At 38.2% G+C, this 16,242-nt stretch overlaps 1 protein-coding gene across 1 annotated transcript in view; it reads right to left on the minus strand.

Moving 5' to 3' along the window:
- brinp3a.2 (bone morphogenetic protein/retinoic acid inducible neural-specific 3a, tandem duplicate 2) overlaps nucleotides 1-16,242 on the minus strand; it is a 46,146-nt gene that overhangs the window by 12,114 nt on the left and 17,790 nt on the right. The window contains exons 3-6 of the mRNA XM_044200188.1: nucleotides 7,187-7,377; nucleotides 5,017-5,207; nucleotides 641-746; nucleotides 161-397 (exon numbers count right to left, since the gene is read on the minus strand). Coding sequence (XP_044056123.1) covers nucleotides 161-397; nucleotides 641-746; nucleotides 5,017-5,207; nucleotides 7,187-7,377 — 725 coding nt within the window. The remainder of the gene's footprint in view (nucleotides 1-160; nucleotides 398-640; nucleotides 747-5,016; nucleotides 5,208-7,186; nucleotides 7,378-16,242) is intronic.

Here is a 16,242-nt window from a genome sequence, read left to right on the forward strand (position 1 = left end):
ACTCAGATTTAACGGTGCAGATAAAAAAAACTTAAATTCATCCTCACGTCCTCTCATATGAATCATTTGTATTCCAAAAGTTTGATTTTCCTGCATTTAGGATGAGGCATGCAATGTGAAAGGAAGTAAGAATCCATCATTTTCCAGAGGACTTTCTTACCTGATTCCTCAAACTCTTTATAGAGCATCCCCCAGGTCTCTGTGATCCTCTCCAGGCTCTCCTCCATGGCTTGGATGTCCATATAAGGGCAGTTGCACTCTGGGAACTTGGGGTCACAGCTGCACCAGCAGTCGCTGTCCTTGCAGACAAATTCGCCCTCTCCATTACAGGCTATGTAGCTAAGAGCAGCCTGCACAAAACTTTCTCTCAAGTAGTCTGGGAGGATCACCTGCAAACCTGTAAAACCAAGCTAGGTTTAGTACCATCATCAAACTGTAAATTGGGGGCAGCAGTGAAAGTGTAGTGGCTGGCTGATAGTGCTGGCTGAGCTCATAATTTACTTAATAAAATCTATAAATTGTATATTTGTATGCTGTTGCTTGTGTTTATCCCATGTGCATATACTTTTCAGAAGAATATTTGGTCTTTAAAAACACAACACATGACAATCACAATAAAAGAGGTAAAAATCAGACAAACCTTGCAGCTGGACTTTATTTTCAGGGCTCTGAACCAGCACAGAGCTAACAGAGTCAAGGTTGTCATAGTTACTGCATCCAAGAGGACCTGTGCGGGTCTCTGTCACCTGGGCAACCACAAATAAAAGGCTCATTTATAAATTAACCATGCACTTATTCTAAAATGTTAAAATAAATAATAAAGTTATATTTCTTAACACAAACATATTATAAAGGGTGCTTCTAAATTTCAGATACAAAATTTGTGAGAGGAGCCAAAGAAAATTTGCCTTGTGTAACATACATGGCTTTCTCTGTTCTGTTTAAATAAGTAGTAGCATAGTAATAGTAATAGTAGTTTCTACATAATTGATTGTACTGGGGTAAGCTCATTTAGATTCTTCTAAATTGCTGTAAGAATACTTCGCCGCACTTATTTTTCTGCAAAAATGCTACACGTTTCTTTTTTGTCTAGTCACTGATTGAAGACCTTTCGACTGACCTTTGCCACAAAGCAGCTCCAGCAAAGCATCCTTTTTCACTTCATTTGCAAGAAAAGATCTTATTTCAGTACTCTCCTTTTTCTTGCTGTGACACAGCAGGGAGCATCTAACTGATTCTCATTTTTCTCTCTTTTTGGTTCTGGGACACCATATTTTGTTCAGCGATTTGTCCTGGTCAGGCTTGTCAGAGGACAGTTGGTGTAAAGTGACAGATGGATGAGGCGAGACAATGAGGGTCAGTCGATCAGTAACACAATCATAGAGGGCTGAAGGGCTTGGGAACTCATATGAGGCTGGTGCTGCAGGGAAGTGAAAACTCAGTATGGGGCTCTTTAATCAAAAGCCTAATCCAGAAGAAAGGGGTTTGTGAGAGGAAGAATAAATATCCTTTGTGAATGGGAAAAGGAAAATGAAGATAATTTGAGTGCAATTCTTTGACTATAATATTTATATCACATTATAAATACCTTGTTTCCCTCATGAGGGATTTGAATGCTGATATGAATGTGAGGAAATAAGATACAACCCTGGGTTTCAGACCACATGAATATTGAATCCACAAAAGGAATTATTTGATATACCATATGATATGCCATATGGCAACACATTGACTGATGAGCAGAGCATTCAATTTCCGCTTTGCATAGCAGCTGCTATTCACTGTAGATACATTCTGGTATATTAAAAATACTTAATAGAACATTATTAGCCACCTGTATCTTGGCACATGGCTGTATGAGGGAATGAAACAGAGGCTGGAGCTCTTTAGAAGATGTGTGTCTTTCTTTGGTATATTTATTTCTGATTTGAACTTTTAGTCCAGGTGCTACAGTGCTAAAAGTATTTCACTGACTCATTCAAACAGCAGAGTGGGAGCAAGAGAAGCACAGGAAGAAGAAGGTTTTGACCATTGTAACATACAGTGAATGAATAATTCAACAGGCTGAAATGTTCTCAATTACAACAAATCTTTAGCACATACTGGCAAACAAATTGTATGTATTTATTTTCTTGGTTCTTGAAATAGTCTGCCAGAGTTGTGCTCCAACTTTAACCTCTTCTAAAGGAAGACAAACACTTTTATTCTCAAAGCTGCATTAAATGATTATGGGCCACTAAAAGGGCAGTAAACACACTGCCTGACATATTATCATGTTATAAAATCGTTATAGTTAGCACCAGTGTTGGGCAAGCTACTTGGAAATTGTAGTGAGCTAAGCTACCAGTTACTCTAAATTAAATGAAGCTTCATGTGTAATTCAATGTAATTCCAATAATTACTCTCCTTATAGTTCTGGTTTGGTCTTCCTTTAGATCTTACACTTTCTTCACCAGCTAGCCACAAAGTTTTACTGTCTGCTGTGTGGTGCTGGTCAGGTTGCTTACAGTGTGTTCATCAGAGTTTGTTTGGTGGAAATGGGTGCTTTGTGCAGCTGGAAACAGATGTGATGAGAGTGAGCCAAACTGAAAAGTTGTGGGCTGCAAAACCAATAAAATTAGCTAAATGAGGCTAAAAAGCTGCAGAGTAATATTCACTACAAGTGACCCCCTTCACATAGTCATTTGATTCAATGTTTAATACAGCTATAAGTCCTTTATTTTATTAGCCTCTACCCATGTGTTTATGAGTGTGTCAGTATGTGGAAGCTTGATTTAGTAAGTCTTTGTAGTTGTCTGTCTGAAATGTATTGCTGTGGCATTTTTAAACTGCGTTTTTATTTTTCTATTTAGAGTCCTTATGCCAGAAATATGCTGTAAAAATAAAGTTTGGTTTGAGTGTCATCATAGATGATCAAGTTAGCAGTCTATCTGCTCTGTGATAGTCCAGACAGCGATACATTGAGTCATAAGACAGGGAACAAACATTTATTTTTGAGAGGCTGTCCACGAGATGAAAATATGGAACCAGAGGCTCCTGCTGTTTCCTAGTCTGTCGCCTTATTCATTTCTGTGTGCAGACAGACTGGAAAACATGGCCTCAGTCAGGTGGGGATATCGCCATCGATGCTCTCGATCAAGTGGATTCATTACTCATTGTACAAACAAGCCGATCCGATCACAGACTGCTCTGCACCGTGACTTCTTTAAGAGACCCCAGATTTCCACAGCCAATCCCCAGCACACCACAATAGTAACAGGCTTTTCATCCAAAATGAGCTTCAATTTCCCCTTTGCATGGAGACAGCAGGGGGGACTTTGCCTCACCAGCCCTCTCTCATTCATTCCTCAACTTGTTCGATTTCAATTTCATGCAGAGGATTGCTTAGTTGTGTGGGTCAACGCCCGTGGAAATGATGCACAAGTGTGGAAGGATCTGTTACTCCTTTGACTCACTTTCTACCAGTGATGGAGGTGAATCTCTCCTCTTTCCACTTCCTACCTGTCAGTTACGCCAGATGACTGCCTTTGGAGCATGAAGACACACTCTCTCTTCTTCTCTTCCTCTCTGTATCCACAGAAAAACCCTAATTCCCAAGAAATGAAACAGACAAAAGCTTCTGCCTCTGCACTTCTGATGTGCCCACCTTAGCTGCAAAAGAAATACCCAACCCTCCCTAAACACAATGAAGTGAGAGGACAGAGCTTTGATATAAGTACAAGGAGTCTGATTCATGTTCTGCTCCAGCAGAGAAAGCCACACTTCACAAGCCGACTACCACTGTGTTCGAAGGAATAAAAAAGGCAGAATGGAGGGTCATCCTCCCTTCCGAAGCCCTATTAACCCCATGCTACCTGAAGGTGACAACCGGAGGCAGAAACCTGTCACGAGTTGTGTTTCACAAGATTAATTTCTCTTCCTCTCACCATATGTGCTCCTCACCGAGCTTCCTCCAGACTTGATGTGCTCACGGCAGCTGAAGATCATATCTCATCAGAAGCAGGCTGATAAAAATATTCCACTTTATTTTCATCGCTGATAGTTATATTATAACAAGGAAATCGTTAACAATAAAACCAGCATACAAAACTACATGTTTGTCTTTTAGAGAGGCAGTTTTCTACTTTGCAAATGTCACCTGGAGGCAACTTTAAACTTTGAAATTGAAATAAAAATTGGAATCTGTGATTGTTTCTAATGAACAGTGTGTGAACGCTACATAGAGATTAATTGGCACACAGAGGTCAAGTGTGCAATGAGTTTACATAATTTTACACTGAAATATGTATTTCACGACCCACTATATTTATTTAGTACAGTATTCTATAATGATTTTTATCTTACTGATACTTCTTTAATTTGTTGGCTTTCTTTCTTGTTATTTTATATTTTGAACTGTTACATTGAAAATTTTTATAATCACTTGATGACTCATCAAGGAGTTGCATGCAATTTTGTTGTTGGAGACAAAAACAATAACGGTCTCTTGAATATTTCAATAGTGTCATATCTCCTGGTGGACTGTGGTGAAACACAAAATTTGGTGCATTTACTGTGCCATGCTTATTCTCCATACTCTTCTATTTATTGCCAAAGGCATGCATTTGCACGTTTCTCATTGAAAATTGGATATAGTTAGTACAGGACAGAATATCATATCAGTATCATATCACTTCCAGCTGTGGTAATTGTGCTTTGCCTTCATTCAAAGAAGGGTTTCATAAGAAGCTTCTCTGGGCAGCTTCTCAGAACAAGTTAATTTGATCAATTATACTCTGCTTTATTACATCCCAATTTAGCCTAATTTAGCTACTTTGCTTATTTGAGCATTGTGACCAGACCGCTATTTTGAAAGTCAGTTGGCCATATGTCTCCAGTGGTCACTGTAGATATAGGATGTTTTAATTTGAATTGATTTTGGGCTGATGGAAGAATAAAGATGGAATCTTTGATAATCAATGCACTAGTTTGAGAATATGCCCCAAGAACTCAACAATAGAGATACGAAGGCATTACCTTGATGGCAGTGGAGGCGATCTGGATGTGGTGCAGCTTGCGCAGGGTGCTCTCCCTGTCAATGAAGTAGGAGGCAGCCAGCTGGTGCAGAGCTTCCAGAGTCACAGTGGAGGAGTTACCCGAGTAATCGCTCACCTCTGCTTTCTTACTCAGTTTCCTCTTGTCCACAAATATCGTTAAGGCCTCTTCTCCTGCACAAAAACATAATATTTAATTGTTTAAAAAAATGTGGAACATTTTTGGAAAGGGATAGCGTGTGCACATCTATCTATTGCTATTAAGGGCGGGTTTCCAAGAATAATCTGGAAGGTGCACTTCTCTGACATAAAATCAAAGAGTTAATATGTTAAGTGTTTAAGTGATTTTTGGTGTTTGTCTCTATCTTTGGTGCTAAGCACTCATGCTGAGGTGTTTATGCATTGCACTTGCCACAAATCACTTGTCGATCAAACAGAGTGCCAACTAGTGTCAGATCTTTTCACTTGGATTTTCTGTTAATGAAGTTTGAGTGTCTGCATTTGGCACTCTTTTCGTGGCAGCACATGGCTCATGATACCCTTTTTTTGTTTTGAATTATTCCAATTAATTTACAATTTAACACTTTGCCATAATTTTAAAACCTGCCACCTGGTCTGCTCCAGGACAGACGCATACACTACATTCTGGGTGGTTAAGAGCAGAGGAGCAACCAAACAGGAGCCTCTGAAGCACAAAGACACTTGACCACAATTAGGATAAGCCATGTCACCCTGTATCAGTAGCCACTGATCATAGCAATCAGCACTTCATAAGTCTAGGGGCCATGGTGCAGCACACTCTCTTTGCTTGAGAGTCCCCAAGACACTGCACATCATATTTCTCATCATAATGCAGTGTTAATACTTCAGGGCCATTTTTCTGCCCACTGCCTTTCTTCCTCAGCTGCTGAAGGGCACCCTCTTGATATCACAATCTATTTATTAATTTCATTAAGTCCATATGTTTCTGAACACAGAGGCAATCCATTCAGAACCACAGAGCCATATCTCTGGCAACAATCCAAGACAAACTCCTCATTCTCCTCTCTTCATACCACTAAGTGCTGGCTGAGAGCCAGAGTGAGGGGCTGCATCAGCTCAGGCAGCTGGTAGGGTTGCATTACATGCAGCCACTCACAACAGCGACTTTTTCTAAGCCAGGAGTCAGGTCTAAAGTAATTGACAAGTGTTGCTCTGTAAAAGCAGATTTGCTTTGCAAGACTTGCCTGGGCCTCTCTTGCATCTTAAATTAGTTTTTTTTCTTCTTTTTTACTCACTCAGAGGACCATTAATGCTTGTCCATTCATCACACTGCAGAAAACCAAAAATGGGGTGACTGTGACTGGGAGTGGGAGTGGCGGGGTTACAGTACACAGGCTTTTACATGTATTCATACATCTCTGAAGAGCAATTTCTGTGCTGCCAGTGGCATATTATTTTGCTGTGACTGAGTTATTGTGCCATGTCCATCTGTTTTCCATATGCAATGCCTGGGAGAGCAAATTCTAAAAGCTTTTATCAACACAAACTGTATTCTTTACTAAAGCCTATATCATCTGGGACAGAAGTAATTCCTAAAAGCACATTTGTCCTCATACTACTGTTCGATAATACTTCGGCTAATTAGCTCTATGCTGGAATACAACAAAAATACTTCTCCTTAATTTCTGTGTCTTCTATAAGAATCATCAGTTGCTGAGAATGTTGACTTTAATCTTTTTTGCGTTATTGCTGTATTGAGTTAGCATGATTATCATCTATGTAGCCCTTTTTTCAGGGTTCTCATTTTCAATCAAGTCAGTTGAAACAAAAAATAAATAAAATAAAAATCAATCAAAGAAAGACTTTTCAACCAACTCACAGAATGAATCTTTTAATTATCTAACTGGCTACAGATGATAAAACCTGCCAGCCATGGTAACCATTTCATCCAGCAAAAGTGAGAAAAATGAGAAGACTGCTTTTGTCTACATCTGTCTGAAATCAAGGACCAAGGCTTAGTGTACAAACAAAATACTAGTTGGTGGAATCAGTTGGCCAATTTATTCCAAGGTTCAATTAGTTAGTGCATAAAGGTTCATGTATACCACTATAAAGCTATCTAAACAATGTAACCAACCTATATACAGTAAAACAACGTTGTTTTTGTTTACCTCCCAGTGTAGCCGACAACAGGAAGTGAGTCCCATACTTCCTGATCAGATTGTCAGTGATCATCTGGGTGGTGGGCCTGCGGCCCAGGAGTCGAATGTTCCTGATGAACTCAGGAGTCAGAGGTAACGGAGACTCCAAGAAATCTCTCCTTTCCACCGCCAAGTTGTTCACCTTCCATCTCCCAAACTCCCTGGAAAAAATCAGAGGAGAACAACAAATATATGTATACACTATATTAATAGTGGAGTTCGGTTAAGAGTGTGGTAAGGAGAACTGAAACAATAAGTCAATTATTAAGTCTGTTAAAATGTTTTATTCTTTATTACTTTACTTGTTAATAATCACGTTTAAGTAATTTCTTCGTCAAAAATGCATCACATTCACTGGATCCGGCTTCTTATAGCAACATCATATAGGTACATCCTTTACCTAAAGCTGAGTATGTGAATGGAATAAGTGATTAGAACAGAGAGAGAGTAGCAAATTTAATTCATTATGTCACTCTGTGCTTTTGCAATGTAAGGAATCCCTCGACCATGCCGACACAGCCTGAACTAAAGTGAAAGTGAATTGATAGAGAAAGAAAGAGAGAATGAGAAAAAGAGAAAGCTAGTGAGAAGACAGAAGAAGAAAAAAACATCCAGACAAAAACCTGGTATCATTTGAAACCATGATTGTCACCTGGGACGGAAATGTGCTCCTACTACACAGCTGACAGATGTTTTCCTTAATAGCCCCATCATGACAGAGATATACATCGAAATGAATAAAGTACAAGGTGGTACAAGAAATAGCCCCATTGCTCAAATAGAGAATGTATTCTGTAATGAGAGAGAAAAAAAAAAGTGGCAGAAAAAATGTCATACAAATGGTGAAAGCAGTATGAACAAAAGACTCTGTTTCCCTCTGACAATTATATGTCTGACCTCAACCATGTATTCATAATGCTTCACTGATTATAATATCTCTGGATATGTTCATATTTGATTACAGCAGACAGCTTTAAGATGATAACACGATGCTAGTCCAGGCAGCAGGAAGGAAGCAGAATTTTATTAAAGCTTTGTATAATGTTAAGGCGAGACTTTCTTTCCGCCTATCTCCCTCTTACAGCTTTTAAGCTACTGTGACTTTCATGTAAAAACCTAACACATACATTATGAGAAGCATAAATAGATATGTCAAAGGCAGCACAGTAAGTTGAACTAGAGCAAAACTCAAGGAACAAAAGGATATGGATGTTCAATCAATAAAGAACAACCTGGCACCCTGCATAGATTCTTTCTGGTATTTTTGTAGAACATTTGCCCAAGGCACAGCTCTTTGAACTGATATTACATTTGGCAGTGCTTTGACTCATACAAAGTTATTCTACTACCAAAAAGTTCTAGGTGTTTAGTGGAAGATTTCTATGTGAAATGTCCTCCACAGATAATTTTGTGTATTCCTTGACCTGCAGTTCTTCACTCAACTTAACAGAGAGAGCATGGTATGAATTAAATTAGACTCATGTGTGTTTTGTTTGTCTGACATTTGGCAAAACAGTAATTTAGTAACAAATTTTAGGCTGAGAATATTATTATAATATTATTAATATATATATATATATATATATATATATATATATATATATATATATATATATATATATATATAGAGAGAGAGAGAGAAGAGGTGTGCATGGCATCCTTCATCTGAATAGTGCTGCAAAGTCAAATAAGTCATCTGAGAGACATAAACTGGATTACTGTTTTTGAATCTCAATATAATACATTTTAGTTTGCTGAAATAATAATAAAAACATCCCCTGCCTTATTTGTTGTTTTGATTCAGAACAAGATTGATAAACGATAAATTTAAATGGTCAACCACTATTTATTTATTTCTGGTAAACATAATGTTACATTTATGGCAGCCGGAACTGGAATACAAAGTACATCGGCACCCTCTCAGTGCAGCCAGTATGAGTAATGTAAGTAGCAGAAAGTAACTCATTTGATCATTTTAGTTTTCATCCAAGAGAGTAATGACTGTAAAGCTTTGAAGAAGCCTCATGAGTGTGAAGTTAATCACAAAAAGGAACAAAAGAAAAGATAAAACTAAATCAGCAACTTCTTCATGGAGGCTGAGCTGTGAGCTCTGACATAAAATGTTGAGATACTACAGATTGGTAACCGTAAAACAAGACTGCGTCTACAGCTTTCTAGCAGCTCTGAGGCTGAATTTAGGCACTGCAGTGCTGTGGGAGAAATGTTTAACAAGTATAATTTTTGCCACGGTTACCAACCTTAATTTAGTTTATGTTATGTTATTATGCTACCATTTGCAAATTAGCAATTAACACAAAGTACAGCTGAGGTTGATGGGAAGGTCAGTTTTTCAGGTATTGTGATATATGCACATGGTCATTCACCTTGTAAAGGCTCTGCTTGCTAATCCCAGCCATGTGTCTGTGGATGCAAGCAAACACACGCACAAACACACACACACACACACTCTCTTGCCAGTAGTTGTCTGCACGTATACCCAGTAAGCTGCAATGCCAGGTTGTTTAGCTCAGTACCTCTCAAAGAAAAATTCAACTAATTTCAATTAAAGTGCTTCTATTTGCCCCGAGCAGGCGGGGCTACAAGTTGTACTCTGACCACTGCTAACCTGCTGTCATAACAAATTGCATAAAAGAACCAACGGCCAAACTCCATATGACTAAATCAGCACAAGATCAAAAATACAAGGTCAAAATAGCTTGCTTTACAGAAAATATGCTCTCAAATGTAAGCATTTAGCTCAGGCATTCCAAATCTATACCTCTGCTTTAGGCTTAAAGGCCCTAAAATACAATGATGTCATATGAAAGGTGATGTCATGTATTTCCACCTCCAAAGCAGATTTTAACAATATATAAATCTGAATCTGATGTCAGTTTCATTTAAGCTTTTTTTTCATCTTGTGGTGAGATTGTTTTGTCAACTACAGTACTATTTCATTTTCAACTTTAAAGCCAACATGGACGAGAAGTCCTTAAAGTGGTCATATTATACTTTTGCCTTTTTCCCTTTCCTTTATCGTGTTATATATCTTTTTTGTGCATATAATAGATTTGCAAAGTGAAAAAGCCCAAAGTCCACCCCAATGGGAGTTACCCTCTCCCACAGAAAACTCTGCTCCTGAACTGCCTGAAAACAGCTCGACTGTGGTCCAGCCTGAAGCTGGTTCGGGTTGTTGGAACATGTACAGCTGAACCGTGACGGCTGAACCGAAGCCATAGTTACCGGTTGAAGCGGCTTTGTTTTATTTTCATTTTCTCTACGTTAGTGAAACTAATACAATGTTTGCTCACATACAGTATGACATCTGTGTCTTGTCCTTTATCTTTTACTTTCTGGTTTTCAGAAACAAACTTGTTTTAAGCTACTGAAATGGCTAGCTATGAAGAGGCACCAGTATATACAGTATCTTTCCTACATAGTTTATAGAGTTTGTGTATTTGTAGTGTAAAACACTTTGACATTTCATTTTAGAGGCATAAAGGACATACAAACCCATGGGATGTTTTGCTATAATGATTTGTAGTTTATTTGACTCCCAAAAAGAAGTTGACTTTTCGATATGTCTACATGAAATCTTTTGTTAGTGTTCCCTCATATACCTCAAGAACCTTATCCGAAGAGCAGCAGGGCTCTTCCACTGTTTCACCAACTGTCAGATAAAGTAAAAATAACACAAATGTAGATAAAGGCAGTTTATTTATGTGTGGGTTGGTATTCATTTAAATCTTTATGTAGAGGGAAATGAGCTAAACACATAAGAAAACCCACTTACAGAGAAATAACCTATTTAAGCATCAGTAACTAGGACTGAAATATGTACTTTCAAAATTAAGACACTGTTTGAAGACCACAACTATCTTTGATGTTTAAAAAAAGTACAACTCTGATATCAGGCCAGGGGCGAGATTGTATTTATTTATTTTTGCGAGCATTTTCCCTTCGTCACAAATCTGCATGGAAATGGATGTATAAAGAGACAGTTATGAAGTCACAGACAGATATCACAGCTGTAATTATAACAGATCGGTTGTGATTACTTTGAAATTTCACGGGGAGGCTACAGGAGTGCGGTGCCAATTTTTGCTACCCACCTGGCACTGCCCCCAATTTACTCACATAATCGTGCTTATATGAGAAGAAAGGAACAGGAAAAATGTTCCTCAAAGATCCTTTTGCCTTTTTACAGAACACACTGTTTGTTTTAAAAGTTTTTTGAAGGGCTACATCCTGATACTTTTTAGAAAGCAATGAATATAACCTTTTCCATGTGAACATCAAACCCACAAAGGAGCCATGTAGAAATGAACATGATTAATTGTCTTGACTGAGGGGTTATTTTTGGCAGATTTCACTGTGTGGCTGGAAATAAACATTCAGTGTATTTAGGTATACTGCACTGTCCTATCAGTCAAATGTTGCAATTTTCTCTCTCCAGAATAAAAGCTTGACTGCTGTAATCAGAACAGGTTGAACAACCTTGGCTGCTGATGATGGATGGAGGGAGTGTGGCCTTTTGAAAGGGTATATATCACATTAAACCAGGAGTAATGAGGAAAGCTCGAACACCCAGATGTTTGAATGATACAAAGTCTAAATCCTCTAGAATTCCAACTGCTGCACAAAAAAGTTAGAACAAGCTGGTGGCAAAGATTTGCAACACACATCAATTTCTGTTATGTAATCACAACACTGATTCACACCATATTAAGCAGAAACTGTAGGCAGAGTGTGTGAAGTAAACATAATGATGTCAAATGGATATGTGGCACCCGTTGACCTTTTTGCTGACACTGTAGTATTTAGACAAAGCCTTTGACTAATCTCTTGCTCAGATATATCTAGTGTAGCTATTAATCTTCACCTCATTTCATGCCATACAAATAAATGACCTCTTCAAATGGGACACTGTGTCTCCTGAGTTCCACTTTGCAGCACATTCTGTGGAAAAAGAGGAATACACAGGGAGGGAGCGCGAGACGGGGGGGGGGGAACAGGTATAGAAAGAGTATTCGCAAATCCCCGCTGTCATTCGTTTCTTCAGTTATCGTTGACTGTGATAAGCTAGCCCTGTCTTATCTTAAACCCCCAATAGGCCAAATGGTTTGTCCTGCAGGGTAAGGAGGAAATGAAATGGGTTTCACCACAGAGTTGATTTTAGGGGCTGCAATCCTCCCTACAACCAGCTAAGTCATTATTATTATCAATTTCATTGCTCCTTTTCGCCAAGGTACATCAGTTTCATCAGTTTAACTCTTTGGACGCTATTATAACCAAGTTGTTTGAGTTGTTGAATTTTCTCCAAATTCAAAGAGGCCCCCTTTTTTCTTGGCTGGTTAAACATATCTGCATCTGCAGTGGTAGAAAGTAACTAGGTAGTATTGAAGTATATAAGTACTGTACGTAAGTAAAGTGCAAGTACCGCAAAATTGAGTATTTCTATTTTATGTTACTTTATACTTCTACTGCACTACATATTAGAGGGATTTTTTTTTTACTTTTTACCTCACTGTATTCATTTGACAGCTATTACTAATCAACATATGTCGATCCTATAAAATACAATGCATTGTTAAATATTAAATTAGTGGTTTCAACCTTTTTGGCTTGTGACCTCTCACAAAAATGCAGTGTCTAGTTGGGAACATGTGTCACATGTCAGATGTCTATGAGTTTTTAATTATTCCTAAGAATGCTTTTCCCCTTCTCAGATGGTTACATTTAAATAACTGGTAAGGTCCAAATAGGTAAAATTATCCAGTATTTTACAAAAAAAGCAAAACTTTTAGACAAGTTCAAAATATAAATACAAATGTGTGTAGCAGAAATCTCCTTCTTTCCTACCCCATTAATTATCTCACAACCCCCCAGTTTTATCTTGAGAACCTTTGGAGGGGGTCCAACCCTTAGGTGAGAACCACTGGACAATACCTAACTGTAGTTAAAAGTAGTTTAACTGAGCTGCTGCTTATGCATTGATGCATCAGTAACAATCTAATAATATGCCATTTACAGGAGCTATTTTTCTGCAGAAAAAGTACTTTTACTTTTGATACTTTAAGTACATTTAGCAGATAACACTTAAGTAGGAATTTGAATGCAGAACTTTCAATTTTTTAGAATGGAGTATTTTTAGATTGGTATGCTGGTACTTTTACTTAAGTAAAGGACATAAATACTTATTTTGCCACTGTGCTTCTGATATTTCTTGTATCCACATTTATTCACTGGCATGCAGCCTAATATTTAAGCAGTTTAATCATATTTAATGAGCATAATGAATTTTCCACAGTGAAATGATATTTATAATGTAATCTTATCCCATAAAAAATAATCATATACATTATACAAATGCAATATGTTCAGAACACGGCCAAATACATGTCAACACTCCTGCCTTCACCCTGGTGAATATGGCAGCTTTCCCTTGGCAATATTTCCTGTGGACAGGTGGCTAAGGCGGAAGGCCCACATTGTGTTTGCATTGGAAGCAATGGGTATGCTCTCCAGCGAATCGCCAAAACACATACACACAGACACACACGCACACATCCACAAAAACATAAACCCTCTTTCATTTCCTTCAGAGGACTTGTTAAAAATTCATTCAAATTCAATCTGTAAGAGGCGGGAAATTGAGCACAGGGATAACATAGTGTGACTCCATTATTCCATCATTTGCTGAGGTAGCTCAAAAGCTGTAACTCGAAGCACCGATTCTGGTAATCTATCTTCTCCTGTATTTGAGCATTTATTAGGATTTAGCAGAGAGGAGGAAGACCAGAACAGAAAATAATAGTGTCACTTTCAATCACCTCTGCCCTTTTTTCTGCACTAACTGATGTACCTCTCAACCACAAATGGACTGTCAAAAATGATAATTTACAACAAACACAAGCTTAAGTTTTATCTGTCCAAGTTACTATTGTTAGATCTGAGCAATGGCCACTGACACATATTGATGTAAGTTCCTCACATTAAAAGAAACAATGTGTAGTATTCAGTACAGAAGCTGCTGAGACAATGAGATGTAGCAGGTGCTAGTTTCTTTGTTTTTGTCTTTGTATCTTTTTTTGGCTGCATTACTGTAGTTTATAATATAATGTGTCTCTCTTAAAGCTAGAAAAGCTGTTTAGGTTTTGTGACTCTAAAGCTACTCTAAACACTACTGTACCATTCATGCAACCATTTCTTACATACCGTATCATAAACCATATCAATAATGTGGCACAGCCTGTGTGAATATTGTTAGCAGTTAGAATAAGCAAAAGCAGCTCACTAAAAATGTAAATCTAAAGGGTCCTTTTTTAATTTTTGGCATTGCATTAAGTAGGCAACATTAAGAGTCTCTGTGAGGCTGTAAATGCTAACATAAGCATGTTAGTATGATCGCCGGTATCACGCCAAAACTACACTACTACTACACGGTGGCCTGGCTTTGGCGTGATACCGCATCAAGTTAGCAATAATTAATATGCACCATCCGGTTAGACTTTCAAAATAAAGCTCCAAGGCACCAAAAAAAGCTACTCGGTTAGGTTTAGGCACAAAAACTACTTGGTTAGGTTTAGGAAAAGATCATGGTTTGGGTTAAAATAACTATTTCCTTAAAACAATGAATGTTGACTTTTGGAAACAAACCCTGGTCTCCTGCATGAAAGTCCTGTGTTTGACCCTCCAAACCACCCTGTGCACCTCCCTATACTTTCTCGGTCTTTATACTACATTCATATTTTGCTCCCGTCATAATCGCCCCCTGCTGGTACTGCACCTTCATACACGCATGTACTTTTCACAACTAGGAGAGGCAACACGTGACACGGTATCCTCTAGTGGACTGGCGGGTCTATTACATGCTTTGGATACGGGGCCGCAAGGACAGTGTTAAAAAGCTGCTTAGCAGGTATAATGTTTGCCATGTTCACCACCTAAGTTTTGTGGTTTAGCATGCTAACAATTGCTAAGTAGCACTAATTACAACTCATGGGGGGGGGGCTGACCAACCGACAGACTAACACTGCCATCCATCCATGCTGCTAGTGTGGCTAAAAACCTGAAATGAGGATAAAAAGGAAACCATAATGAGGCTTCCCTCCATTTACAGTGGAATCATCACATCTTTTTACACTTTTATGATCTTTATTGAATCAAACTTTAGTGAGACAGCTCAACTTGAGAGAAATTGCCGACTTCATTTGCCTGCAGCGTTAACAAATTGAATAAAAGTGAGAACTAAAGTAAAAACTGAGCAATTAATGAGGCTGATTCAGGGTAGAATGTTATGTCTCTTATCACTTCCAAAAAATTTCTGATATCTTAAACAGCAGCATAGGAACAGTGCCTTAAAGGGGGAAAAAACTATTATTTATTAGCATTCTTTCACCAGCTTGTTTACCACAAGGAGCAACTTGGAGTTGTCAAAACCTCTGAGGAAATTTCCGGAGAGGAGACGAGACAAAGAACATCAGTAAGAATGTAGCAGTGGGTTGTTGAGAAGCAGCGCTGAGGGAGTCTGCTCTAAAACACTCACCTCAACCCTCTTCAGAGCACCTGCAGACTCCCCTGTGGCTTAGGAAATCTTCATTGTGCTTGAAGTGGCTCTTATATCAAGCAGTAAGCTGCTTTTTTTTTGATCAAGTTAAATTCAAAGGGTGGGGGTGTCCCACGTGGTCCAGTTTGCAGAATTAACTTGCAGATAATTATTATAGTCCCATTGTTTTAATTCATTATGTTTTGATGCACAGTGATGTTCACTGACACACTGACACTATCTACTGTAATTTACTCCTTTCTAAACAAACTGAGTGTCCTTCATTTTAAGTATAAAGCAATTACTCATTGTTGACGATTTTAACATCTATGTTGACAGCAGATTCAGCAACTTTGCTGCAGAGGTTTTATCAGGAATGATTGCCTGAATCAATGTTCTACTCGTTTTATTTTACAAACTTTTAATTGTATCACTTTGCTGTACAGAAAATGGAAACATATGTATGTATGGGATAAAG

The sequence above is a fragment of the Siniperca chuatsi genome, linkage group LG6 (assembly GCF_020085105.1).
Source record: "Siniperca chuatsi isolate FFG_IHB_CAS linkage group LG6, ASM2008510v1, whole genome shotgun sequence".
NCBI lineage: Eukaryota > Metazoa > Chordata > Actinopteri > Centrarchiformes > Sinipercidae > Siniperca > Siniperca chuatsi.